The sequence below is a fragment of the Clinocottus analis genome, unplaced genomic scaffold (assembly GCF_023055335.1).
Source record: "Clinocottus analis isolate CAN_PGR_092001 unplaced genomic scaffold, fCliAna1.0.p SCAF_17, whole genome shotgun sequence".
Taxonomy (NCBI): domain Eukaryota; kingdom Metazoa; phylum Chordata; class Actinopteri; order Perciformes; family Cottidae; genus Clinocottus; species Clinocottus analis.
Genome location: NW_027175898.1, coordinates 5,875,422 through 5,903,382, shown reverse-complemented (window position 1 = coordinate 5,903,382; position 27,961 = coordinate 5,875,422). Strand labels below are relative to the sequence as shown.

General features: G+C 45.8%; 1 protein-coding gene across 1 annotated transcript; it reads right to left on the bottom strand.

The window, feature by feature from the left end:
• Positions 1-3: 3 nt before the first annotated feature.
• On the bottom strand, positions 4-27,297 carry crim1 (cysteine rich transmembrane BMP regulator 1 (chordin-like)). Its single transcript, XM_068580349.1, has 14 exons — positions 27,223-27,297; positions 26,724-26,897; positions 18,714-18,956; positions 15,362-15,541; positions 12,946-13,149; positions 11,959-12,087; positions 11,454-11,607; positions 8,410-8,531; positions 6,936-7,154; positions 5,374-5,589; positions 4,027-4,248; positions 3,187-3,309; positions 2,694-2,872; positions 4-2,310 (listed from the first exon to the last, which is right to left on the bottom strand). Exons 1-14 carry the CDS (start codon positions 27,275-27,277, stop codon positions 2,116-2,118), a joined length of 2,415 nt encoding a protein of 804 aa, XP_068436450.1. The 5' UTR covers positions 27,278-27,297; the 3' UTR covers positions 4-2,115.
• Positions 27,298-27,961: the final 664 nt, after the last annotated feature.

Genomic DNA, 27,961 nt, shown 5'->3' with positions numbered 1-27,961 from the left:
TATTTTTCAAAATAAGTGTAAATGTTACAGTTCATCATCTAGGAAACATATTTACAGGTTTTGCAACAATAAAATAAATAAGGTTGTATAGGATATAGCAGATAGAAATGGTAAATAGTCTACAATGTACAGCAGCTTTGGCTACCAAAAGTTCATTTTTCAAAAAAGAAAAACTCAAACTATAGTTTAGTATTAATAAATAAAGCTATGTGAAAAAATAAATAAGGTACTCTTCTGTCCTACTAATTTAAACTACTTTTTTTTTTTTCTTTTTACAGATAGAAGAAAAAAGAATCGCGTAAGCTTTTACAGTCGCCTCTTCATTTTAAAGCACATGGTCATGGTTCAAACAGACACAAATCTACTGAGTTACTAAAACACTTTGATATAAATTGGTTTTCCAACCAATTTTGGCATGGGAGCGGTCTTTGTAATGAGAAATTGGCAATGGATCGAGAACTCTGATCCAAAACCCTTTTCCTATGAAACCCCAGTTAGTTTCGTAACGCGTCTCAGTTTCTATGCTTCCCTGTGCTGATCAGATTGGTGCGGAGCCTTTAGCTGCAACAGCGTGTTCACTTGAGTGGTTTAACATCTCTGTGGGCTTAATATGCCGATCAAATCCCTGATTAGGGACTTTATCCCTACAAGAATCCCGCAGGGAGCTCTCTCTCAAAAAAAAATAAAAACACTGGCTCCAAAGAAAGAAAAGTGCTACGTCTCTTTAAAATGCTCTGATGTGTACCAGTACGTACAGTTACTAGCGAGCTCCCTATACACTCTTCCACCTCACATCATGATTTTGAAGGGTTGATGAGAACCATCAGTGACACTGTACAACAATATCTGTTCATCTTAATACAGGGTGAATATATTACTGTTTTTAGATTCCTTGATATCAGTGAACAGTTATTAAATGAAAACAAGATATGCATTAAGGCTATAGAATTAAGGCTTTAAAAATGAATCAATACTATCTCTAACATTCAGTGTGAACAGTAGCTCCACACACACACATACACACACAACACACACACACACAAAGTTATGAAGGGAGGCCTGGTATCACATTCCTTATGGGTCCAGCTGAAGCGTCTTCCTGGATGAACGTCACTTAAACTTTGCACTTTTTGTAATGATGAAGTACAACTGATTCCTTCTGGAAGAGCCGGGGTCGGATGAGGCTGATGGGATGAAGCCCACTGGCTGCCGCTACTGTAATGCGGACAAGTTCGGAAAGAAAAGGTTCGCAGGTTTCATTTTGTAGAATTGCTGAGTTTAGTGAATGGAATGACTCTGATCATTTGAAGGTAGAAACAAGGCTATTATTTGGGAAGCGTGTCCTTCCTGAACATTGATCGCGGGAATGTTTCGACTGGCATTTTTACAATGTTTCTGACGAGAGGTGGCCAAAAACAACACTACAACTAGAACAATTACCGTAGAAATATACAAAAACTAAGACGGAAACCACACGTTCTAAAGCAGGGGGGTGGATCTCGGGGTCTACATGAAGCCTATTGACTTGATTTGGCTGCTTAACCCAATTTGATCCAACTGGATTATCAGTTCCTTTGGCCTCCCTGCTAATGAAAATGATTACATCCACAAAGCACTACTGAAGTCATGGGGAGGGCAGCATCCTCTACAACCCCCTTTTAACTACGGCCCAAACCCCTGTCCTAAAGCTTTTTATGCTCCTCTTATTGCCTCAAAGTTCCAGTTTCAAAGGAGGCAATAATAGGCAATAATAATAGCATGTTCACAGTCAAATTCAGATTCTTACAGAGGCGCCTCTTCGGCTGCCTCCCTCTCTGTTTTGAAGCAGAGCCCGGAGTGGCTGTGTCCTTTATATGTCCACCCGTCCGTACACCTCCCATCGTCTCGCTCCACCAAAAAAAAAGAATATGGACAATATATTAAAAGAAACAGAAGTCACATGCTTTGTCTCTCGCAGAGCATCCTCAGTTTCACACAGACAGAAGGGTGGGAACAAGGCAGCGAGGATGCGTGCACCGTTGCACTAATCACCATGGATACAGCAGTGAGGGAGTGGGAGGTGCCGGACAGCTCTGATCTGCAGAGTTTGAGCGGCGTCTCTTTAAAAAAAATCTTTTAGCGCGGCGTCCAGTTGTTGCCCATGCTCAGCTTGGCCCTGGGGATGGTCATCCTGTCCGCACACGTGGAGCTCGTTTCTGGAGAGAAATGGATAATGCCGCAGTCGTTCTTCACATTCTGAAATTTGTTCTCCTTGGAGGGCTCCATGTAGACCACCGAGTTCTTGTTGACGTGCTTCTTTAGGATCACCGTCTAAGCAGGAAAAGGAGAACGAGCACAACACCATGTTGTTAGACATCGTTCAAGTCGCCGGCGCTGATTGATGATGAAAAGCTTAATAATGTATGTCAGCTCGCACAAGATGGCTTCTGATAAGACTCTGTATTCTGACACGACAACCTCATTTCATGGTCGAGTTGTAGACTTAATGATGGACATGACCTTGTTCCAGTTGAAAGTGCAGCCTAATGTCAAATTTTATCACTGGTATTAGAAGCAAGGAAAACTCCCTGTGGCCCAGCCTCAGGTTAACACTGTCCACGATATTAATATGAGGGAGTCTATCTAATTTATCATAATTTCAAGCCTTCAAAAACAACAAACTGCTTTATATAAATCATGGATTAACGTCTCACCTTCTTTGGTGCACTGTAGCAGGACATCTGCACCCACTTCTTTTTCTTGTTGATGAGCAACGCCACGGCGAGAAAGATGATGATGGCCAAAAGGAGACCTGCCAGGATCCAGGCGGCTGATTGGTAGATGACGGCCATCTCTGTTTGGCTGGGGAAATTCTCACCCAAGCTTGGCTCATCTGTGGGACACAGGACAACACTGACATCAGATATCCGTCCCGCAGAAAGCTTTTTATGATAGTGCCCATCCCATTTACCAAATCTAAATTGGGTGTTCCAAGAGAAACCCCATTTAGCCAGTGTCCATTAAGCATTGGTTTAGTTCAGCGTGAGTATTAGGTTAACTTTTACTCATTTACCAAGGTGTCCCAAACACTCTTTCCACGTATACACATTTGCAGGGAGAGTTCACACAATGATGCCAATGACCAGGATGGGGTTACTCCTTCAGTGCATTGGAGGAGTGTGTGTGGAGGGATTCAATGAGCTGTACCTGTATCAGCAATGACGGGCGGTACAGTGACAGTGGTGATCCACACCTCACTCTCCACTGTCTTAGTGGCTGTTGTCTTGGGGGCTTTGGTAGACACCATCACCGGCACTGACGTCGTCATTTCTGTTCAGACGGGGATAAAATCGGTTACAAAAAACCATCTCAGACATCATCATATCCAACTGAGCGTTGGTGTATTGACCTAGAGTCTCTGTTAACGAGCTGTGTTTACGGGCACCGTCCCCTTAACTTCCACTGTACGGCTTTGTAAAGGCATTACGTCACAAGCTCTGTGGTCCACAGGGCGAATAACAAAAACAAAGACCAGAAAACGGCAACATGTCAGGGTGAACAATGGGAGCCTATGCTGAGGTTTTCCTCTATAGGAAAAGCTGACATGGAGCTTTGCCTTCCTGTGCCGCCACAGAGAGAGTGTTGCGGGCCGACTCACCCGGGGACAGGAAACACGTGTGAATGTGCGGATGCTCGAGGAATGTTTTTGCTCCGAGCGGACCGTGTGTGTATGTCACATGGAATGTTGTTGCGAATGATGTGTGTTTGCCCATGTAGCGCCAGAGTGGCTGCGTCTAACGAGCAAACGCATACACATGGAGTCTGGAAGCTGGCCTTCCCTCAGTCACGCCCTCTTTTTGACATGTAGCATTATGAACTATAACTTTCCCAACAACAGGCTGTGCCTTGTTCCAGTGTGACTCCTTGTTATAAATAGGACGGCAGTTTTGTTGAGTTTATTTTGAATGTAATGCTAAAAGTGGCATCTTTGGCGCAAATACTTATAAAGGCCGCTTTCTCTTTGAGGAGACGCACCTCCGTACTCACCCAGACAGTGTGGGCAGCACTGGCCCTTGCGTAAGACGGGCACCCTGCAGTTGGCGGCCGGACAGCGCTGAGAGAAACACTGAATGGTGCCGTTGTTGCAGGTGCAGCTGGTGCAGGCGTTGGCCTTCCAGGAATCCCCAGACAGCAGCACGTCTCCATCGCTGGTTATGCAGTACTCCTGCTGGCTGTTGTTCACTGGCAGCAAGGGGCTCAGCTTCTCCTCTGTGGTTGCACACATGTATAAAAATACACAAAGGGTTAAGGTAAGACACAGGGCTGTGTGCTATGTTGTGTTCCAGATTATTTCCTCACTTAATATGAGTTGGCAATGTAATGTTATAGCCTAAGTTTAGCTTGTGGAGAATTGCCATTTTCCGAGGATAAAAAAATATTTTGTCAGAGTTATATATAGCTGCTTCTTCAGTGGCCTGCTTCAACATGACTCATGCACTTATCCCAGCTGTATAACATCTCAATCCACTAAGGTTGTTGGTGCTTTAGCAGTACATTTGAGAGAAGATGCTTTACTGTATGTTGAACATGAACACAGCTCAGTCGAAGGCCTTATCGCTCGCTCTCATCAGACCCCTGCGGCCCTGAGAGCTACGGCTTTCTCATGACCAAAGACTTTAGTTAGCGTGTACACACTGCACTACCCTACTGTATACATACATCACAGGGCCTGTCAGTGAGATGTGTATTATTCCCACATTCCTGGTGACCAGGCCCATACATATATCAAAGGCTGGCCTCTGACAATCTGCTTTTGTGAAGGGAGATGCAGGGAGATAAGGCGGGCCGGCATTCTCAAGGAGCAGCTCTAAGGCGCAGTCATGCATTGCTGATTTGTGGGCCTCATGCTCGGGAGTACTTGGGATATGTTGATGCTGAGTGTATGAGAAGAGGCTTGAGTGTTTGGGTACTGTTGTAAATAAAATATGTGTGTGGTTTTGCGTTCGCCAAGATGTTTGTGTCAAAGTTTATTCCCGTAACCGGAGGAAGAGCAGAGATTCAGTGATATCCGTTACATTCTCACCCTTCCAGCTATAAGAGAGTTGGATGAACCACCGGTGTTGGACCACTGGGTGAAAGTAGTCCACGTATGCTGCTGCCTGCCTGGAGGAGCACTACGTGAATCCAACTGGTCTTGGCTGGTTTCTTTATGAGACCGTGTGCCTGACATTAAACTGCTCGACAGAGTGCAACATGCAAGACCTTCCAAAACCACATGCTGATAGCACATTAAAAACAGATATATATGTCCCCACCCACTACCCCAACTTGTGAAGCTCGCTGGGTTTTTATCTGAAATCACCACTGCTTTCCTTTTGCCGTTTATTCTGTTACCTGGGCATACGTGGCAACAGGTGTCCTTGGTCCTGATCGGTGTCTGGCAGAGAGCCGGGGGACACACTTCGGTGTCGCACAGGACACGTCCCTTCCTGCAGGTGCACCGTGTGCACTCGTCCAGGTTCCAGGTTTCCCCTTCCACATAAAACTCCCCCCCAGGTGCTCTGCACACCACCATGTCCATCCCCTCTAGCTGACCGCTGCCTGACTCATCTACAGTAGGAAGAGGAGAGAAGGAAAGAAAGGAAACAGTCATGTGTGTGCCATATCAAACTCACATTTGAGTCAACAACAATTCATTCGTAACAATAGCGCCGACACGATGAAGTAAAGAGAGAGTACACTCTCGAGAGAGAGAGAGCAAAGAGAGTCATAGTTTATTAGAATAAAGATGCATGGGGAACTACTGGGCATTAAAAAGAAGCCAGAGTGGTCTCCAAGTAGATTCTTTTGACACTGGTTTAGTTGAAAACATCTTTCTGTCCAGCAGAGTAGCAGACATCTGCAAAGAGTTAGCATGTTGTCCCCTGACTGCAAATTGTGTGTAGCTCCTGAAAGTTGTAGACATTCTTTCACTCCTAAATATTTGAACAGCCAACTGAGTCACTCCTCCATAAATATCCCGCATGAGTCGGAGGGTTGTGAATAAAAAAATAAAAAAAAGTCTGGGTGTGGATCAGTGTGCCGTCCTTTTTTAGAGAAACAGACAGAGACTGTGTGTTAGTGAGTTTAGGTAGCCAGCAAGTCTGAGGCCTAGAAGCTGGCGACTGATCCAACGCTCTCTGTTGAGTGAGCTGATAGAGGACTGTATCCTTTGTATTGGCAGATGTGTGATTGTGTGTTTGTGTGTGCATGCGAGCAGGCATGTGTATTAATTACAACACATTTTTAACAAGTAATTGAGTGTCAAATTTAATTTTAAAATGAAGGGCACTCCGAGAGCGCAGCCCTCCCCCAAGGCCAAACGCTATCTGGCAATGTTAACGAAAGTGAAACTGTGCATCCGCCCTGTGATTCACAATCACTTCAAAATGTTTGGCTTCATCCAAGGGAATCTTGCAATTAGGCCTGTAGTTTTTCCTGTAGTCATACTGACAAACAAACAAACTAAACAAACCAAGAACATAACCGCCCTGGTGGAGATGTAGTACAAAAGGTAAAATATTAAATGTTGACACATGGAGCGGTGATCTTGATGTTAATGGCTTGACAAAAACATGACAAAAACATTAAAATTGAACTTAAACCACTGGTAGAATGTGCTTTTTCCAAAGGAAGGATTAATCAGATCGGTTAAGACCTTTGTAGTTGGCCATCATTCATATTTGGGGTTTGCTTAAAGCCGTGAGACTGAGTTATGTTTCTTCTCATGAGCGATGTCGCCACATTCCCAGATCACAACAATTAACTTGATTACAATAATTACCCTAACAACAGGAATAATGTCCCAAACTACAACAATAAGACCAAGTTATAAGAACCAGAAATAGTCTTTAAAAACTGATTGCTGTTGAAAACTGGGTCTAAAATAAAGTCACATTCGAGTTGCAGAGACCTACCCTCACAGGTAGGACAACACTGGTCCGGCCTCACAACTGGATTAGAGCAGCTGGGCACGGGGCAGGATATGAGCACACACATCTCCCGTCCGGAGTGGCAGAAGCAGTCACGACAGCCGTCGTGCCAGCCGTCACCTTCCTCGTAGCGGTGCCCATTAGAGGTGAGGCAATAGCTGGGAATTGGGGCTGGAGCAGTCGTGCTCGAGACGTGGTTACTTTCTGAAGACACAAACATGAAAGGTTCAGACGTCACTGGGCCTGCTGGGGACTTGTGGAACAGCTGTGCAAAACTTCAAAAGACAACATAGCCCGCTAAGGTATGTTATATTCCTGTATATTCCAACATAGCCTGTTAAGGTAATATGCCATTTTTATTGTCTTGTGTCCAATTTCATTAGAGGCTTAAGTGATGTGAATGGTTATCATTCCATATGTAAGAACAAGCCCGAGTCAGGAATATGTATTTATGTCACAATAATACATTTTCAATCCAGCTACAAATGAATCTTGATCATTTCCCAGAACTTTTGTCAACTGACAAACAAAAACTAATATGTTGTAGCTGAGGGACACATTGGCCCAATGAAGGGGCCCGGCAGCAGCATGTGTTAAACTCAGCATGGCTCTCAAAGTTGGTAGGAATCCACCGGGATCTGAAACAAACAGTGAACTGAACGATGTTGCAGAGTCCAAACAGATGTTTTTTGTCTATTTCAATCTTTAAAAAAACACACACGGACGAAAAAAAAAGTTTCCTATCCCTAAATATTTTCACAGTCGTGAGAGAGAGAGACTGGTACAAGAGTTTCAGAATCAGGTAAACATCAGTTTATAGGTGTCAGTCTGTGTGGTGTCCCTCTATTTGTGGAGACGAGGTGCCAGCTGCACTGATCAACTCACCGTAGGAAAACCTCAAGTATATTTGAAGCTGAAATATTTATAATACTGTTAACTGGCAAAATAAACATCTCTGAGATCTCTTAAATGTGGCGCAGCACAAATAAGGCGCCTGCAAACTCGCTTTAAACTTAGTAGGAGAGGAATCTAATTAAAGTTGCACACACAACCCGTGAATGAAGCTAAACACCAACGAGAACTAAAACAAGCACGCATAAAGATCTCCTCAGAAGAGCACCAGAAGGTCACAGGAAACCAACTTGCCAGCAGAGCTCTCGTATCTCAGTCCATCCAAACAACCGTACAGAATTTATACAACTCGTAAGATGTAACTATGATCAATTGAAAGCAGGGGTGCTATATTGACATATCATATATGTATGAGGACAAGTCTTGGCCTGAGACTGGTGACCAATAGGATGGTCAATATGTTCATCCTCTGAGGACCATGAACATCCACAGTAAGCAAAACTGTTCAATCCATAATCAATCCCAATATCTTGTGAAAGCATCAGCAATCCCCAAACCATTGCCACGTTATTGCTATTGGTCGTATCCCGTCAGAACAGTCGGTTACCTTTACACATGCAGATGGAGCAGCCCTTCCTGTTCTGTCTGTAGCCGTCGCTGCAGTGCTTGTCACAGGTGAAGGGAGGACACTTGATACAGCGACACATCTCACAGCCGTGCTTGTTCCTCCTGTGGGGCATCAAACGATGAAGCAAACACATTAAAAACTAAATTACTTGAAACAAATGTCAGGAAGTAAAAGCAGAAGACACTCCCGTCGGTGCAGCTTGAATAGTTCAAAAACTGGCTTCACATTGAGGATATCTCCGAAATGAACAGAGATCTGGGGAGCAACGTGGTGTTGTGATTGAGGGAAACTCAGATGTTCAAGACTGGTATAATAAACATCTGGACCGGCTTTCCCCTCTCTATATTAGCCGCCTTTGAAGAAGGCCTAATAAAAGGGCAACACGTGACATCTCTGTGGTTTGCACATCATACCAACCCAACAACTCTGGAAGGAGCAATCTAAAGCTAATTCAGATGCTTTCAATTCACTCTGATGCCATCCTTATTGCTCCAAGAGCCTTGGGCGGACATTTAAGAGCCCCTAAGAGCAGCGGTCAGACAAGAGCTGATGTGTGTGTATGTGTGTTGATGGCGGAGTACAGAGAAGGACAGAAAGAGAGAGATATAGGGCCTTCTGGTCCTCAGGTAGAAGCTGTTGTCTTGTAAATTAAGTGAGGATTTAACTAAACTGACCAGAAACTAAGTCAAGTTGTCGGACCAAAGCAACGAGCGATACCCTCAGCATGATCGGAGCAATAGGAAGTGCAGAAGCTTCAGAGGGAATCCGGCCAGTTGGATACAACTATAAACCTTCTGAAACATGGATGAGCTGCAGGTTGATACAGTGGGAAAAACCTGGATGAAAGAATAACCTACACTGAGACGTCTCTCGGCCAGGCCACCTTCTCTGTCCCTCCATGTCTCATTCAGCTTCTCTCGCCCAGTCAGCTCCCTCCCTCGCGTCTCCCCATCGAGGTAAGTGATGATACCCATTTTATGAAGCAGTGGCCTCACTCGGACTGGGTAATGACTCTATTCATCTTCATCTGCCAGGCCAGCATACATAAAAGAAGCCCTCGAACCCATGGCCGGTGCTGCGTCCCATAAAGACGACCGAGCATCTCAGTCTCAGCAAACAGTGGACCCAATCTATGCTGAAAGGGCAATAACAGCTTTTGAAACAACATTGGGAGGGCTTGGCCAGTGCCTCACTGTACAAATACAGAGACAGAGAGCGCTTGCGACCTTAAAGCAAGGCTTTGTTTAAAGATGGTGTGTGGAATGCCAAGCAGCGCTTTGGGCTCCAGGGGGATGGAAGGGCTCGGGGAGGCTCTTGGGCCCTGGCTCTTGGGCCCTAGCTCTGGGGCACTGGCTTTTGGGCCGTGGCTCTTGGGCCCTGGCTCTGGGGCCCTGGCTCTGGGGCCCTGGCTCTGGGGCCCTGGCTCTTGGGCCCTGGCTCTTGGGCCCTGGCTCTTGGGCCCTGGCTTTTGGGTCCTGGCTCTTGGGCCCTGGCTCTTGGGCCCTGGCTCTTGGGCCCTGGCTCTTGGGTTCTGGCTCTGGGGCCCTGGCACTGCTAGCTCTGCACAATTTCCAGTGAGCAGCATCTGTGATGACCAGAAGAATGCCATTCATAGCGTGTGAGGTCACAGTGATGAATTTTGAGCTATAATGGATGGAAAACATGACTTCAGCCGCAGAAACTACACTGAGAAAGTTCTTCATCTGGACCAGACAGTCAGTACGTGGTTACACGCAGTTTACACGCAGTTTACACTCATCCGGTTTTGGAAGCCTGCACCTACATTACAGTACACACAGGATGTCATCAATACCACCAATATAAACACAGAGATCCTTTGTGCCTTTTGTTTCTCTGTGGTGGCTGCATGCAGAGGTCCTCTGTGAGAAGACATATTTGCATTGTCAGGTTGGCCAGCTCTGAGAGGATTTCAGACTTCTGAGGCTAGACCTAAACAGCTGCTTATGAAAGATAAAGCCACGACTTCCTGCTCTTCTTTTCCCCACAGGGTCCCCCTCATCCTCTCTTCCACCCTCTCCTCTGGTATCCCACAGACATTTCGGGGCCCATCTCGAGCCTTGGCTCCGTAGAGCTCGGTGGAGATGATGCGTTTTTGATCGTTGCTTTGAGACGCCATGATGATTTATGAAATGAGAGTGGTGCCTGGAGACCAAGCGTCCCGGTAGAGAGCACTTCCAGATGTTTGATCGGGTAAATTGGGATTCGGAGGAGATGCGTTGCAAGGGGCTGAGAGGCTGGTGGGGACCTCACAGTGAACAACTCACACAGATTTAGAGACTGAGGATTTGCCACGGTAGCCCCTTTGATGTTGGATGTCAAACTCCTGGTGCTATAGCCTGTTCCACTTCCTTTAGACCACGACACTGGTCACAAACAGACACTGACCTCTGGGCATCACTTGATAATATGAGTAGTGAACTTCCAATCCAACCATACCAACTTGGAGGTAACATAACAGGAGGTTAATGGAATTTATGAAAACTAAAACATTTTGAAACACAGATTTTAAATGTGCAACAATTTTCCCTTGATAAAGTCATTTGCATTGTACATTAGGAAACTAATCACCTGTCACCAAGGGATAAGCAGGCTACTATTCATCTCAAGCATTGTACTTCACTACATTTTAAGTCTGCTAACGTGCTTGTGCGGTGACTTCTTTGTTCACGGAGGAACTTGGTTCAACAACCACTCTGTTGCCTGGCAATGTAGGCTAGTTATATGTATGCGCTACGCAGTGTGTGAAAAACTGTGCAGTCTCTCCTTTTCTGAGATATATGTTGTCGTGGCTGCAGCCCTTGTCGAGTTTATATTGTTTAAATGTCCTTGTTGTCTGCTTTGGTGATTCTAAAAATACCTTTCAGTTCTATTCACAGACTGCAAACTGAGAGGGTCTGATCCACTTGTGTATACGTTTAGAAGTTGCTTTTAAACATGCTAAAAACATGGATGACAGATCGGAAGAGAAAGGAGAAACCCTCAGGGTCACAGGGCGCACTTACACATATCCATATGGGCAGGTCTTGGTGCAGGTCAAGGGTCGGCACTTGGGCACGGGAATGCTGCACTCGCACACCTCACAGCCAAAATCATCCATCTTGTATCCCATTGGGCATTGGAGGGAACAGTATTTTTCCAGGTCAGGGCAGGAGTCATCTGAAAGAGTTGAGGGAGAGGTCATCTGACCAGGGGCACAACAATCCATCAAAGGCAAAGACATAAGTGTCAATGGGGCTCCTCGTGGGAACATTCTTGTGACAGAGAAGCATATGAAGACTGTAGCCCAGTATGCAAATAAACTGTCACAATAGGAACAGTTCTTTGTTGCTGTGGTTGGTAAATTGTGTTGAAATCAGCATGAGCAAATGGTTAACTACAATGCTGTATGTCCACCATTATAATACAAGAATCAGCATGTCAGAAGAGATGTATGTTCATGCTTTTGCGAGTCAGTCCCTGAAACTTTAACCCCTTAAGTTCAACGTAAAGCAAGGAAAGTGAACTTACTGTTGAGGCACTGGCAAAGCAGACATCCATTTGTGTCTTGTTGGAAGCCGTAGGGGCAGTCCTTCCCTGACAAGGAGCAGTTTTCAAGGGGAGGGCATAGCAGGGGGCTAACTGTTTCGTAAGAAGGCTCTAGGGAACAAAAGAGATGATGGAGGGGAAGAACTTTGCATGAGAGCAACATTATACAAAGAACAAGCTGGGATTTCTGTTATGACTCTCTCTCGTTTTTTTTGTGTTTTTTTTTTACATATTTTTGTGCTCGGATCCCCTTAGGTGTTCTTCCTCATCGATGCTTTTTGTGCCAACTATAATAGCTACGTATTTACACTGCTCTTATTTTGGACTAAACAGTGATTACAGATAAATGTAGAGCAATTACACCTGGGTGGGTCACACTGTAGGGGGGGGGGGGGTTCTCCCTCTCCGTCTTATTGCTTGAAACCGTCTCCCATTAATAAGTTGAATGTGTCTACAAAGCACGCTGGAGCTCGAGGACTACCGGGGAAGACAACAAAGGGTTCCCTGGTATGAAGTGAGCCCAGTCCTCTTGAATCAGGGCCAGCTTTATTGTGAGTATGTGAGGACAGTTTGGAACGCACAGATGTAGCACCATAGCTATTCCCGTCAAATGGATGTTGCCACGTTCGGTGGGAGGAGCGGCCCAACGAGCTGTAACTAATTACGCTAACAAAAAAAAGGATCCACTTCAATTATGCAGCCTAGTGCGTTAAAGGGGCGGCACAGGCTCACACACACAGGTGGGTCTCATTTTGGCGGGCAAGGGTAATAAAGGAACACAAAGAACCCTGCAGCTTGAAGAATGCTCTGTGGCCTCCTCTTTAATGAGCCCATGCCGACACAGCCTCTGTAGCGAAGCTGCGGGGCCACAGGAGCCTCCGACATGTGGTATGTGGGCTAACGTGTACCTCGTAGCTATGAGCTGTACATTAAATATGATTCATATCAAAGGCCGGCACAAATCTCTACCTTCACAGAAGGGACAGCACTCTCCGGGGATCTTGACGGGGTATTGACAGCTCTGTTTGCAGGCCATGGCCATGCAGTGTGGCTCTCCATCCACACACTGGCAGAAGGTGCAGTCGTCCTCTTTCCACTGCTCCTCGTGGGCCCGCAGCTTGTTATTCACCCAGCAACTGGCCTTTGTGCTGTCCATCGACAGTAACTCCACATCTGAGAGGTCAGAGAGACACAGTGTGGGTAGGGGTAAGCAATATATTGATACTGTGAAATGAGACTGGGTATGGTCTTAGATTTTGGATATCTTAAACTGTTGTCTGTTCCTGGTTTAGATGGAAAGGTTTGGTAAGGTGATGTGATTTTCTGAACTCACCAGAATGTTCTAGCTGTTCTGTCGTTTGCTTTTAACCACTTAGTCATTATTTCCACATAACCAATGAACATTTATAATCTCATTGTGTCAACATTTTGTAAAAGCACCAATGGTCAACCCTTCAGTATCGTCATTTAGGTCTCTGTTCGAAAATATTGTGATACTTCATTTTCTCCATATCCCTCAACCCTAATTGTTGATTCAGGTTAAAAAATAGGAGTGGAGTCTTTGATCTTTTTTTTTTTTTAGCTAAGTCATGTATAGTTTAGTTTGGCTATGACATGTATTCAAAGCCAAGCTACAGTCCAATGTACAGTACACTACATCCTCTACTGTAATTGAATTAACAGGAGACAGAGTGAGAGCCGAGCTGAAGCGAGCAGGATACTCCATGAGGGAGCTAACCAGATATGGAAACTGGCTTGTCACCAAGAGCTGTTGAATTTAGACGTTTAATCTACATTTACAAGTGGGGAGAGGCCCCTGGCTTTACGACAACATACATAGGGATACAAGTTAAAACATGTTTTAGGGTATTGCCGCGATGTCCTGAGAGAGATTTGATCATTGTGAAAACACAAAAGGGTGATGACATTCATAACCGCCGGTCCCCACAGTGTCCGCTCACCTTCTGACTGAAAGCTTGAACTCATCCATGTGAGTTGCAGCCGTGACCCTTGAGGTTGAAGGTGTTTGATAGTTTTGGGTCCGGAGCAGAAGAAAGCACTTTGTATTGAGAGCTGAATTAGTTTGGCACAGTTTCAAAGCCAATCTGTGAGGCCATTGTGCTCAGCTTGAGGTGGTGTTTAATGCTTGAGCCCGACTGTGGAAGCCCTTTTTTCCATTTACTATAAACAGTTTTAATTGTTTTTGTTTCGCTGTTTATTTTTAACGCAGGCAGGTTAGAACTAGGTTTCAGCATTTTTTGGGTGTGTCAGTGTGGAACTAAACCGTGTCCATATTTCTCTGTTTATGAGTTTGGTGCGGCTTACTGAATATGTGTCAGAGGCAGAAAGGGTGCTGTGTATTGCGCACAGGGGGTCCTATATGCCCTATCTGATCCCAGCTGAGTTTTGGCTGCTGAAGTTCCTTCCATCTGGCAGTGATTAACTTGGTCAGGATCCATTTTTCTTTATCGCTGCTGTATGAGCCTTATTTTGAAACTTTAAAGGGCATTTTAGCAAGTGTCTAGTGATACTTTTCTATGGGTTTATCATTAATAGCTATTTCAAATAGGAATTTAATCTCCTGTAAGACATATTGATGAGTTCATTACAACCAGCTAGCCTTAAATACATCTCTTAATCTAGAGAACCAAGCAGTAAGTAAGAGCAGCTTTCCTTGAGTAGAGATGAAAGCATTCAATACCGATCTACATGCATGTACATATTCCAGGTACCTCCAACACCGCCTGAACATAATCTCCTATGCCGTCCTGCTCTTTGTCTTCTTCCCTCGCTCTCATGCGCCCAATCTACTGTCGCCCAGCGACTAGAGGCTAAAACCAGCTACCATCTCCATCCACTGGCTTCTGGCAGACTGTAATGTGGTCGCCATGTGCGCTGCATGCTCGTTTTTAACAAGTGCGCATATCAGAGCTCCCTACCTGGCTTTGAACACATGTGTTTTGCAATTGGATTCCCCCCCCCCCATTAAGCCAGAACCAGATATTACAAAGCAAAGCCGTACACTGTGAAAGAGAGTTTTTTTTTTATGTTCTTGAGTCTCCCCAGTGGAAATGAATCCCTGGTTGGCTCTTTAGTGTGCGTCTTGTTTGCCAGGTATGTTAACAACTGTGGAAACTGGTTATATGAGGAAGCCATTAAAGTAGGGTCACTGGATGTAAGTGTTAGGCATGTTGAATTTTGATATCCCCTCTACCTGCACAAACTTTCCACTCTGCCAGCCGGCCACACAGGCCTTCTCATCTATTCCACATCATCTGTAGCTTAAACCTCAAAAGCTTCAATCAGAATATCCCAATTTTTAATAGTGTGAAGTGAAGCAATAAGTTGCCACATGTTAACAAAATAAAAAGCTAACCGTGTGTACCTATGCAGACAGGGCAGCACTCGCCCTCAGGAATGTAGAAGTTTTCACAGTCCAGCTCAGCGCACTCTGCCTTGGAGCAGAAGGAGATTCCTCCCCGGCACTGACACAGCCAGCAGGGGTCCATGCGATACACCTGTCCCTCAGAAAACTCCTTCCCATTGTGGACGCACTTTGGGGAGACTGAGGAGAAGAACAAGTTAAAGAGGAATAAGACAACTGCTGACAACCTTTGAGAAAGAAGCATGTGGGAAATGTATAACACTCCGCAATTGAAGCATAGGCCTTGTACCCTGTCACGTGTCCATTGGTGCATTTGTACACTTGGAAAGATTAACTCAAGGATTTTCTCCCCATGACTATATATCAGAAAAATGCAATTTTTAATCACAAATGTCAAGCTTGATCAGTGGGAGCTTATCACAACTGTATACAATCAATTAAAAATGCATAAACACATCCATTCCTTTTCTGTTTTTGATGGAAATGTTTATTTGAACTAAATGTTGCTGAGGCAGACACTGATGGCTTAAGCCTGTGGGGTGGAATGGCATTTATCAGACAATGAGGCAAGCCAAGTCCATGAAGAGGAATTTCACAGGGATCTATCTAGTCTTGAAAAGGCGTCGAACTCTTGCAGTGACGAGTAAAAGAAAACAGTGGTGGGTCTGAGGCTTTGGCAGAATCTGGGCTCAGTGTGCTGGTGGCAGGTGGAGGGAATCAATGCTCGGACCTGCCTTTCCCAAAAGCATCCAAGCGCTTAGTACCTCTTTCCACTGCTATGAAATAAAAGGATCTTAGTTACGGCACTGTTAGAAAACCAAGGTCCGGTCTTGTCGACAAACAAGCCCGGTAAAGAGCAGATCGCGTACAAGAAAACCAGTTAATTACACACTCGGATTTTGAAGGCTGAATCTGTAGAGAAATATCTACAATAACATCAAGTTGCAATTTCCACAAAATTTAAATGACGTGGTGAATTATTCAAAACAAATGGTGGTAGTTTTGAAACCAAGAGTAGCAGAAGGATTACAGTGTGACATCCCAACAGTAATACTAGATTACACAGCCGAATGAGCCGCGTTGGTTGAGGTGACTCAACACTCTGAGATCTTGACAAACTACGCAGCAACTTTTCATCAACTCCACTCCAACATTAGGGAAGTGAAGCAATGTGATTGTGTAAGAAAGTCTCCAGACTCAGAGGAGTAGCTACACTAGTTAGGCGAGTAAATGTATTGCACAGATGCGGGCAGATGTGGGACCAGCAGTTTCTATTAATGAGAGCCGGAAGGTTACAGCGGCATCTGTACTCCAAACCTTTGAACGCAGACAATTCCCGACAACCAGCACTGCACCGTGATTCAAGGCAGGTGGGCCAACTACGTTTAAAGTGGAGCTGGGACCATTTGTTAATCATTCAATCTCTTTCTAAACCAAGCAGAGAAAATTCAATAAGCACTTTAGCTGCCTGAAATCAAAAGGCTCGGCAACGTTTTTTAACGCTCACAGAAGCAAGAGGAAGTCACATGAGGGGATGCTCACATGTGATTTCCGCAGTGTTTGTTAATGGTAATCCCTAAAACAACTTGCGGCAGAGAGTCTAAATTCCAGTCATGCTTTGTGATGTTCAGTCTTCTCTAAATTGAGGTGAGGATTGAATATGGAGATGGATTGGCCATAAAACATTGACCCTAAGCTTGTCCCTATGTTTGTCTAAATCATTCATAACTGACTGTCATACAGGCGCTTCTCACGGTTTACAGCTGAATGAAGCAAAACCACAGTGTAATTTGTTAAACTCAATCGTTTGTTGATACTTTTGATCAGCTCTGAATATCAAATGACAGTGTAGAAATACAAGTTTAGCTTATTTCACAACAACCACTGATCAATGTCGGTTGTTGCGTGATCAGAACAACCTCAAGATCACCCCCCTGAGATCCTTAGCGTGGTGATCTCAGCCTTATTGCTCAACACCAGCCTAAATCTCAAAAGAGCATGTGCAGCCCTGAACCTACTCTGCGCCCAGGAATTACTACAGGCGACACATGGAGAATATTTGCCAGCTAAGTGTTGATAAACAGCAGGCAACGGCTAAACAGAACCAAACAGGATCATCTGTAACATCAGATGACGTCAGGTCAGGACGATGCTGCCAGGCTTGCTCTGCCACTCAGATGCAGCCATTCTCCAGCCAACAGTGGAAAGAGTCGATGGTCGGCCAAGTGGGCAATGGAAACAAGTTAATCAGTCCATGGCTGAGCGGATGGACCATGGGGGTCGTGTTAAAGGGCGTTCCATTAGAGGATACGTATGGTATTTGAAAGCAACTCACTCTTAATATGCAAAAGATACAGTATTTTTAGCCAGTGCTTTGGGGGCCAATGCAGGACCGGAGTGATGACTACGAGGCCCAGTTTGTGTCCTTGGCCATGTCCCGGTCTGTGGAGCTTTCTGACACGTTGCGCAGTCATGCAGGCCTAACGGACGGTAGGCGCAGCACAAAAGGCATCAAGCCCCAGGCCCAAAGAGCAGCAGACACTTGTTATCAAAACACTGATCCCATGGCCCCCACGGCCGCCATTCAGCCCCCGCTGGCCTGCCGGACTCGATTACCCTCCCCACTGGCAGACTGGAGCACATAAAAAGCATTCCCATCAATGAACTGTTGAACCTTTTCCCTTTGGACGTGTGACCAGACAGGAACCCTTTGACACTGCACTTCTGTTGAGCAAATTCGTAGCCTAAGCACTTTTCTGGTCACTGGGCTCGTTAAGTCCATTAATTCCGGGACGCGGCACTCATTTATGCATGTGGAGGGGCCAGAATGGGAATTTGTTCTGTTGGTAAAACAGCGAATATTTGTTGGGAGCACAGAGTAAACAGACCAATACCACAGGTCCCCTCCCTGCCTTCCTGACTCTCCTGGCTGCCTCTGGGCCACGTCAAAGAGCGCTTAGCTCTCTTGCATTTCCTGTCTCTTTCTCACCAAGTGAGAAAATGGTACAAGAGTGTACTTCAGACCAGCAGTTAGCTTTAAATGACCCATTATATTTAATATCCCTTCAAGCAATAGAAATATTGTGGATACACCCCTTCAAAAATGTCTTTGAACCTTAGTCTTAACCCTGGCGGGCAGCTGCCCGGCCTGATAAACAGCCCAACAGTAATTATCCAATCAGCAACTTTCCTTTTCATCTGTGGACATTAGGTCAGCAGGGAGGAAAGCCTTACCCTGAGGAAAATAATTGCTTCCTCAAAGGCGATGAATCTCACACCGACTGTGCCATTGCTACCCCCAGTGGGAGACCAATCAAAGCAGATTGTGTAGCGTGAAGTTCAATGCAATCACCTTTCTGGCACTCGAAGACATCACAGCAGTCTCCTGACTGACCGCTGGCCTGACTGAGTGGCACGGCGCGCTGTCCGCTCGGGCACTGTGGCTTGTGGCAGGCACGGAGGTCGCAAGTGCACTGGGGCAGTATGGAGGGGCAGCAACCAGCAGGGGGCGTGTAACTCTTGGTCAGGACTGAGCCCTTGGGGCAGGAGGGCACTGGCAGGGCAGGACACATCACCCCGGCACACCTCAGCTCCGCTGAAACACACAGTAATGGATGCAGGTTCACATTAGGATACAGGCGGGTATGTCGCATGCTGAAGGGGACATGGCTTTTGCATCTTTTTAACAGTTCGCCATAAGACAACACCTTCGACTGCTGTAGACTCTGACAGTCCCCACAGTGTTTTTCTGTGCTTGCATGTGCGTGTGTATGTGTGTGTGTGTGGAGGGGTGGGAGGTGGGGGGGGGGCTTCTTGCAGTGTCAGTTGAGTCACTTTAGAACCGCGCTACTTGTGTTACGGTTTAAAGGCTGAGTTCACACAGTCACCCAACACAAACTGTGCACAGTCATCAGATCCCTACTTCAGCCCGTGGCAGCCTCACAGCATCCTGTCAGAGAAGTGAGAGCGGAGCTCTAGACACGACAAGGCTCTGTGCATATCCTGTCTACGGGCCTCTGATCCCACCCAGCCAGGCGCACAATCCAAACAGCCTCTCACGCTCTAAAACCAGTCATTAATACCAGCCAACCTTCAGCGGAGCTTTTCTTCTTGCCAGTTTAGAATCTCCCCTTCACTTAGCATACCAGGATGTGTTTGTCTTTTCATTTGCCAGAGCCAACATAATGGCTCTGATACCCCTTGTTAAAGGGGAAAGAGGTGCAGGGGTACTGGAAATCTGGGCAAGGGGCTCAGGGGTGTGTTTTGGAGCCTGTTCAGGAAAAGAAAAGTGGAGCACCCCTCTGTACCGCCATTGTATGAGAACAGTAGCTACCTTACAAAGATTGGATTACCCAACCCAAAGGGATGTGTTTATTTTGGTTCTCAGTGTCACTGTAATGTATACAGTGCAGGCAGAAGAGAAGGACTGGGGAAAGCCGTTGCATGTCCTGTCCTATAATTCTCAATCACTGACCAAAAACACAGTAAATACACACTTTGTCGCACGTTGACAGCTGAGAGTGAGAGTGGAAATTCAGCATTAACTTCCCATCAATCAGAAATGATGGATGAGAAAGAGGAAAATCTGGTTATCTGGTTTAAATCAAAGGAGAAAATGTGTCAACAAATGGATTCCTTATTAATGTTGGTTATGAGGAATACTTGACAATCTTTACATTCATATGGTTTTTGACGAGAGAGACTGATAAAGGCTGAGGTTGCGTAACAGCTCGGGGTTTTGGTAGTGTTTCCCCTGAAGCAGAGTTTTCTTGATGGTCTTCCCAGACTGGCCCTGGCTCCGCAGTGCAACATGAGTCTCTCAGAGGATGTGCCTCATCCCTGACATTTGAAGACCTGTAAATGGATCCCTCTGGGTTTTGACACAAGATGTGGGAAAGCGAACTGGTGAGCAGTTCGGGGTTCAGACTACTGATCTTCTGATAATGATTCTGCTCTGCCAGTCCTCAACTCCAGAGCCAGACCTCTAATTCAAACCGTATATTGTCAACCATTCCAGCCCTTAAGATGCTCTGCCGACATTTCGGTCAGGTACCCGTTTGATGCCTACCTGACCTAGAATAAACATGGAGGAGAGGGTCTTATGACTGTGACTGCTGTGTGTGGGTGTAACATTTCTGACAGATGAAATTGAGGATAGGGGAAACGTTGAATTTTTCTGGCTCCAGATAAATAGAGCAGGAGTGTGAGGTATCTGTACTGTACTGTTTACTCAAGCAACCTGGGAACAGTGAGGACTGCCACAAAGTGCTCATTGATAAACTTTGTAGCTGAATAGTCTCATAGAAAATGAAGGGAAAACCCCTGAATTAAGGCAGGCTACAGCCCTTTTAACGGATTTTGGCCTAATTCCTAAGCAGGAGTTAAATAAACTTCAGTTGGAAGCGCTGATTGGTGAATGTTTTACTTCCAATAAAGTCTAACGAAGTCTGCTGCTGCTCAGTTGAAGACTGGTTTTGCATATGAAAACCTCACACTGCTTGAAGCCAAGGAGAATGCCCTGGGACGATCTTCAGCAACGTTCTGCTCCGACAAACACTTTCTATGTATTGTATGTGTCCGGGAGAAGGCTGATTACGCCTTCAGTTGTGATAATGACTGGGGTTAGAGTGCGCTGGGAAAAGCAGCTGGCAGACATACCATTGTCATTCAAATGAATAGAATTGTATCCATCCATGGAAATAGTCCAGCCCTTGCAGGTCCAATTAATATAATTTTCTAGCTGGCACATTCATAAGCACAATAGGCAGACGGAGAGGATGAGAAAAGTCAGCAGCAAATGGATTTTATCCTGTGGTGTTTGTGTTCTATCTCTGAGCATAAATGGTTGTAATTAGAGAGTCAGCAACCACAGAACCAATCTTCGTATCACAATGGTGGCCATACTCCAGTTTGCACAAACACAAAAGGCCTGATTTGGTATGCTTGATAAATTCTCTCTGCAGATTAGGCAATATGCTCATCAGCAACTGTAGTATAACAAAGAATGGACAACCTTTGACCTCAATGCACAACCTGCAACAATAAACAGTCTCACACAAACACACACACACACACACACACCGCTGGTCTGCAAGAGGCGGGATACGGAAATTGCTTAATTACCACAGAATGGTCTCTTTTGTTAACAATGCATATTTCTGGCATCTCAGCAGCTCATTGAATAAAGAAAAACACCTCCTATCTAAATGGGTTTTCCTTCTCTTCAAGCCCGGGTACAAGGAGCGCAGTCTTTCCTTAAACCAGAGCGGCTCGGCCATGCAGAGGAGGCTGTGTTGACAGCCTGAGTTTACTCATGGAAAATGCGCACAATGTGAGTTCTGTTCACTGACTGACTTTGGAAGCAAGTCAGCGGAGAACAAAGCTGTCTCAGTCCAGCTGCCCTCCGTGGGTTTCTGGTCTGTCCTCAGGTTTTATAAAGTTGCTCCGCAAAAAAGGGACACATCAGGGCCGTCTCTCGAGTAAAGCTGTGGCCCAGTGCCCTCAGCAGTTAGAGCTGAGAAAGTCAGCATTGTTCCCGGTGGTTATCAGCGTGTGTGAGTATGTGTGTGTGAGGACCGCAGCAGCAGGTCTGGGAGGGGGTCCAGGCCAAAAGGCACCGGCGGGGTCATCAGGCCGAAACACTTTGTAGGAACTTCACACCGTGGTCAGAATCTTGAGGTAGACGGGCGAAGGCACGCAGCAGCCGGCAGCATCTGCCGCCTGCACGCCTTGCTCTCTCGCTCTTTGGCTAAATATTTGCAGATGAAAACCGTGATCTCAGTGTCCCGAGTAACACCGCTGGCAGCTGTGAATGAGCATGTTTGGATGAGGTAATGAGTATGTCCACATGTAGGTGCACATTTGCACATGGATTCTTCATGTGTTTGTGTGTGTGTGCACAGAAAGTGTACATTCCATTGAAACACACCCTTTCCTCGCCATCAGATGGCCAAGAAGATTAGGCCAATGGTCGACAGCGTGAGGGACTTCAATCTTATTAAAGAGCCAGTGCTTTAGTGCTCAACACGAGGCATGGTTAATCGTTACACCGGGCACAAAAAGCTTCCACTCTGCTACAGGTTACTGAACATAAAGCACTGGGCAGCGCGTTTCCCATAATTACTTAGACTGGGACGGCCCGCCATAGTCCATTTTACTCTGCCATAGTTTTATAACAAACTAAAAATATTTGTACAATTCTCAACGGGCGGGCTGGCTGGCTGGCTCTCCACGTGCGCATTTCCTCCACTGGCTCTTGTTTGGCACCGAAGGTGAAAGTGGATCATGACTTTGGCCGTATCAGCTTTACAGCACCCCGTAGTGCCGCTTCCAGGGGCCATGAACTGAGTGCTTCTTGCAGGGAAGGACAGACTGTCCTCAGTGCGCAATCTGGCGAAGTCTTAAAACGTTGACCGCGGCTCGTCAATACTTTGTGAGTGTGACTTTTTGCAGTGTCATCACTATTCATGTTTACACAGCCAATGTTTTCATGATTACATTATTTAAACAGCACAGTGTAAAAATACTGCATACTATTAACATCAACATATTCTTCAAGTAACAAAAGTAAAAGTATACTTATTACGCAGAATGGCCTATTTAAAATAATATATTTACAGTCGGCGTATATCAATGGATTATAATTATTGATGCATTAATGTGTTCATCACTACCAAAGTAGCAGTGAAGTTAAAAGTACAATATTTCCTTCTACAATAGAGTGGGCAAGAGGTATAAAGTTACATAAAATGGAAATAGTGGGCTGAAAATACCTCAACGTTGTACTTGAGTACAGTACTTAATGAGCCTTAATGTACTTTGTTACACTCCACCACTGCGAAAACAAAAGTACACAAATGTTTACAATAGTGCAACGTTCTTCATTAAACTAGCTTATTCATTTTCCTCTCATAGTGCACCAGATTGATGCATGTATGTGTAAAATGTAAGGGGAGCCTCCCCAGGACCCTTTTAGAGGGTCCGAGGTTCACCCACCATAGTCTAACAAAAGACATGATTGAATAGTTGTCACATGTATTGTCACTCAAGCAACACTATAGTTCAAAACATGCACCAAATGTATGGAGACCCGGGGTGTTGAATACATTGTGGAAGAGGCAGTTAAGTTATTTCTGGATTTGGCTGTTTGGATTTGTTCCCTTTCAGGAGAAAAGAATGGCGGATGATGGATGAATTATAACTGGGAACTAAAGGAGTTGACTTAAGCAGCAGTTGGAATGGGTCTGGGCTTTTAGGTCAAGATTTAGTGAATGGAGTGAGGGTTAGCGACATGCAGGAATGGTCCGAGACGTCGTGTGTGTGTGTTTTGGCTTTTACTGCTGGCCTATTGCTGGTTTGGTTTCGCCGCAGACCATGAGCCGTGAGCGGGTAGACAGCCATCCCAACATGCCATTAAGGGAAGTTCTTTGTCTCATTCGCTACACAGGACTTTTGTTTCCTCTTTGAAATCCCTACCCACACACATACAAATAGGCACACACTGGGAAACGAGCAGCTTGCAGGGTACAACAGGGGGCCGCGGCTTCCGCAGACGGCACACAAACACACAGCGCTGAGACGTCTCGCGCCCCTGCCAGCCGGTGGCGGCGGTCTGGCTTGGCCAGTAATAGCTCTGCCACAAAGAGGCTGCAGCCAAGCAGAACTAACAGTTCATTCACAAGGGCAGAGAAGGGCAGGGCGGAGGTGGCAAAGGTGGGAAGATTTGTGGGAACAAGCTCAGTTTGTGCCATGCCATCGTAGTGGGCACTGCTTCCTCGTCTGATGAACCGCTCGTGAACTTCCACGTGCCTGTGAGAGACATAGTTTACTCTGTTCTAGCCACACTATCGGCCTACAAGGGCAAACAAGCAGACAACCTGACTGCTTCTGCATTGCTTGGGTTTTCAACGGTCACTATTTCTGAGCAAATGTTAGTATGAAGCGATGCCAGTTGTATGAATCATCTAAACACTTCCATAAAGCTAGCTTTTTTCCGTCAGTGAGCAACAGCAGGGGAATTCCTTTAAAATAGCACTTCGGAGCCTTATCACAAATGAAATATGTAAACCATCCTACAGTGTAAAATTACTGCACACCACCCTACCAAGGCCCTGGGGCCTGTACTTGAGACAAATACCTCAACAAAATGGTCGGCCTCACTTGCGATTGCCTATCTTCCTGTGTGTCTGCCTTCCCCTTCCCTCTCTTATACTTATCACATCCTCTTTCCCTGACATGTGGGCATTACGTCTGTTGCTTCTGATTGAATTACATCAGCGTCTTGAAGACCAGCAGAGAACAGGATCCCGCTGAAACAACACGAAGCAACGTTAGGAGATTGAACACCAACAGTGGTGGAGCAGAGAAAATGTGGAGTTTTAACAGATCACAGTGTGTCACAGGGGAGGGGTGAACTAACAAGACCACTGAGTGAGTCAGAGAGAACGTGAATGGTCAAACCATTTCCATGTGTGAGCTTATTGGAGAGGAGTATCTATGTTCTGACTGATGTTGGGACACAGGGACTGCTGTGTGTGTGTGTGTGTGTGTGTGTGTGTGTGGGTGTGTGTGTGTGTGTGTGTGCGTGTGCGTGAAGGCTGATTAGTGGAGCTTTCGTGCTCTGGGAGTCGGTTTAGGGCATACATTTGCTGTCACACACTCGCAGGGCATGCTAACACTTCTTAATAACCGCTTGTGTCTCAAGACAAGGAGCGGTTCATGGACGCGGTCTCTATGGAGTCCAACAGCAGTGAGTGAATAAGATCCTAACCACAGAGTCCCCGTCTGGTCGCAGAGGATGCTCGTGCTGGTGACAGACGGAGAGAAAATCTCTGCCGGGAACATCTAGACAAACAATATAATTATCACACACAGACAGCACAAACACACACGTGATTACATATAACCACGTGTGTGCATCTGTCTACATGCACATGAATACTTGCAGACATAACAGACGCACACATCATGGTCTCTTCCTTAATGAGGGGCCATCAGAAGGGCGGGTGTGTTGCACTCAGAACTCATAAGCTGCTGAAAAATGTTGTTTACAGTTTTCGCTAGTGTGAGTTTAAACTGTCACCGTCCGCTTTGTAGATGAGGGGGCTACAAAACAGAGAGCTGGCAGTATATCTTTCACTGTAGCGCTAGACCTCAATGATTTTACGTCTAAACAATATTATGTTTGACGAACACACTTCCTGTGGGACATACTGATCGGGAACATCCACACGGCTGGAGTGTAAATGTTGTGATATTTGCAGACTAAATAATCTCAAATATGTTACCGTGGCACGTTGCCAGACATCGTTTTGTCTATCTTAATCGCCGTTCTTCGTCTGCAATGTCAGTTCATTTCAAAGAGAGTATCAAAGGGGAGCAACATGAAGATAAAAACAGTCACAGTCACAGACTTTGGACTTAATCTGTTCGCTACTGAAGTGGGACATTTTTCTTCAGGATTCGGCTTCCTGCTTGTCGAGTAAGAAGAAGTTTACTCAACGAACTCAGCGGTGCAGTGAGTTCACTCAGTAGCAGTCCTGTCCCATTTAGCAACTGTCAGTCAGGAGACACTTAGCGCCCGTCTCTCTACCAGACACCTAACAGCCCAAATGAGGAAGCTAAACTCTCTGTGCCAATAACATTTTGCACTCAGAAGTGTCAATCACGGAGGGTGCGAAGCGTGGAGGTAAAAACACACATTCTTGAATTGTCACACATCATTCAAGAGACGCTCTCGTTTTTTTAAGCATCCATCTGTGGAGCTTTTTGAGACTTTGGTGTTGCTACTCTGTCAGTCAGATTCCCATCTTCTATCGTTCCTTCTTGTTTTCGTTTTATTACATCGGTCTCTTTCTTTCCCTAAACCTCCTCCGCAGTTACTTTTCCCATGGCATCATGGGAAGTGCAGTGATTTATGCAATGTGCCTGTTCTGCTTTCGCAGGGACTCGACGTAAATATTCAGGAAAATCAATTTGTGCAATCACACACACTCTTAAGCACTTGATCTTTAAAGGAACTCATTGCTTAATATAAAATGTAACCACTTTTATAGTCACACGGATCCCATTGGTTTCCGGCAATATGCTTCCTGTCACACATAACGGGCTGAGACAAGGAATTCTCTGTTCCACGCAGATGGTGACTTGTACAAGAGAGGCAAAGCTCTAGCATACATTATATCAATGTTTATATTCATCATGGACTCTATGAACGATAAAATCCTGTTGAAAAGTAACTTCGTAGTCACAGACACTTCAGACTAGAGTACAAATTTGCACATTTCGACACTAAATGAGTTGAAAATGAATAAATGCTGCTGTGTGGTTTGTCAGTTCTCGTTTCAGGTCATGTGAAGGTTACCTGCGGCTTCCTGGCACTGGCTGCGGTTGATGTAGGAGAAGTGGTGGTGGCAGCTCTGAGACTCACACACACAGCCCTCGGAGGTCAGGTTACACCCAGAGAACATGCAGGCCGGGTTGGATGGTCCCACATACTTCTCTCTGTGTCTTTCCCGGTGCTCATGCCTTCGACCCTCTGAAATCCCGCCGTGGACACACATACACACACACACACACACACACACACACACACACACACAAACCACAGTCATCAATGAGTCACAGACAATGGCACCACTCAAGGCTTTGTGGGGGACCGCTACATAAAGTCTTAGCATGTGTGTCATCACTATGATATGTAAGTAGCATTAGTCACCTTAGAGCCACATCTGTTATGGATTAGCTCTTCTCAATGGACAGTATTATTCCCTCTGACTCAGATTCTGTGTGTGTGTGTGTGTGTGTGTGTGCACATGCTTTAGTGTTTCAACATCCGTGTGTGATGGGGGAACAGAGCTCACCTGACTTGCTGGCCTTCATGCAGGTCTCCTGGTCCGGGTAGGTGAAAGAGCCCATGCAGGAGTGACGGGCATCGCACACACACTGACCTCCGGCTCTTTCACAGCCTGTCATCAGGGGACAGCGCTCGTCCTCCAGACCTGCCTCGTGGTGCCCAGGGAGCGCTGCAAGGGCGAGAACAGAGGACCTTAGGGTCGGGGAAGATTATGAACTTCTCACTTGGACTGGGATAAAGAAACACTGGGCAGATAGCGTCATCGGAAGCTAAAATGTGCCAAGAACTGAGATTTGCTTCACCAAAAGTGCGGCAGGGTTAGCCAGCTTACAGCTTCGGTTGCAACACATTGCCCTGGCACCACCATTACTGAAGTGACTAGTGTTTTTCTGGGCTGCCATCCCTCCTCCCTCCTCGTCGTGCCACACTACTTCAGCCATTGAGCCCATTTGTTTGCTTTTGTTCCACAGCATGGGGCCCTCCCAGGGTTTTCATCTCTGCTGGCCGCTGGAACGCCTCCTCTGTCCCAACGCCACTTGCAAAACTTATTGTTCCTTTGCCTAGCAAGATGGCACCTTGAGGCTTTGCCCAACTTGGACCGAGGAATGTCCGAAGAGTAATGTGTCTTAACCTACGCATCGACCATAGTGTTCCTTTCCCATGCATGCATGAAGAAACACATACTTGCACCCCCAAATTACCCTCCTTCACAGTTGTCCGATCCCACTAAGAGTGGCAGCAGAGTA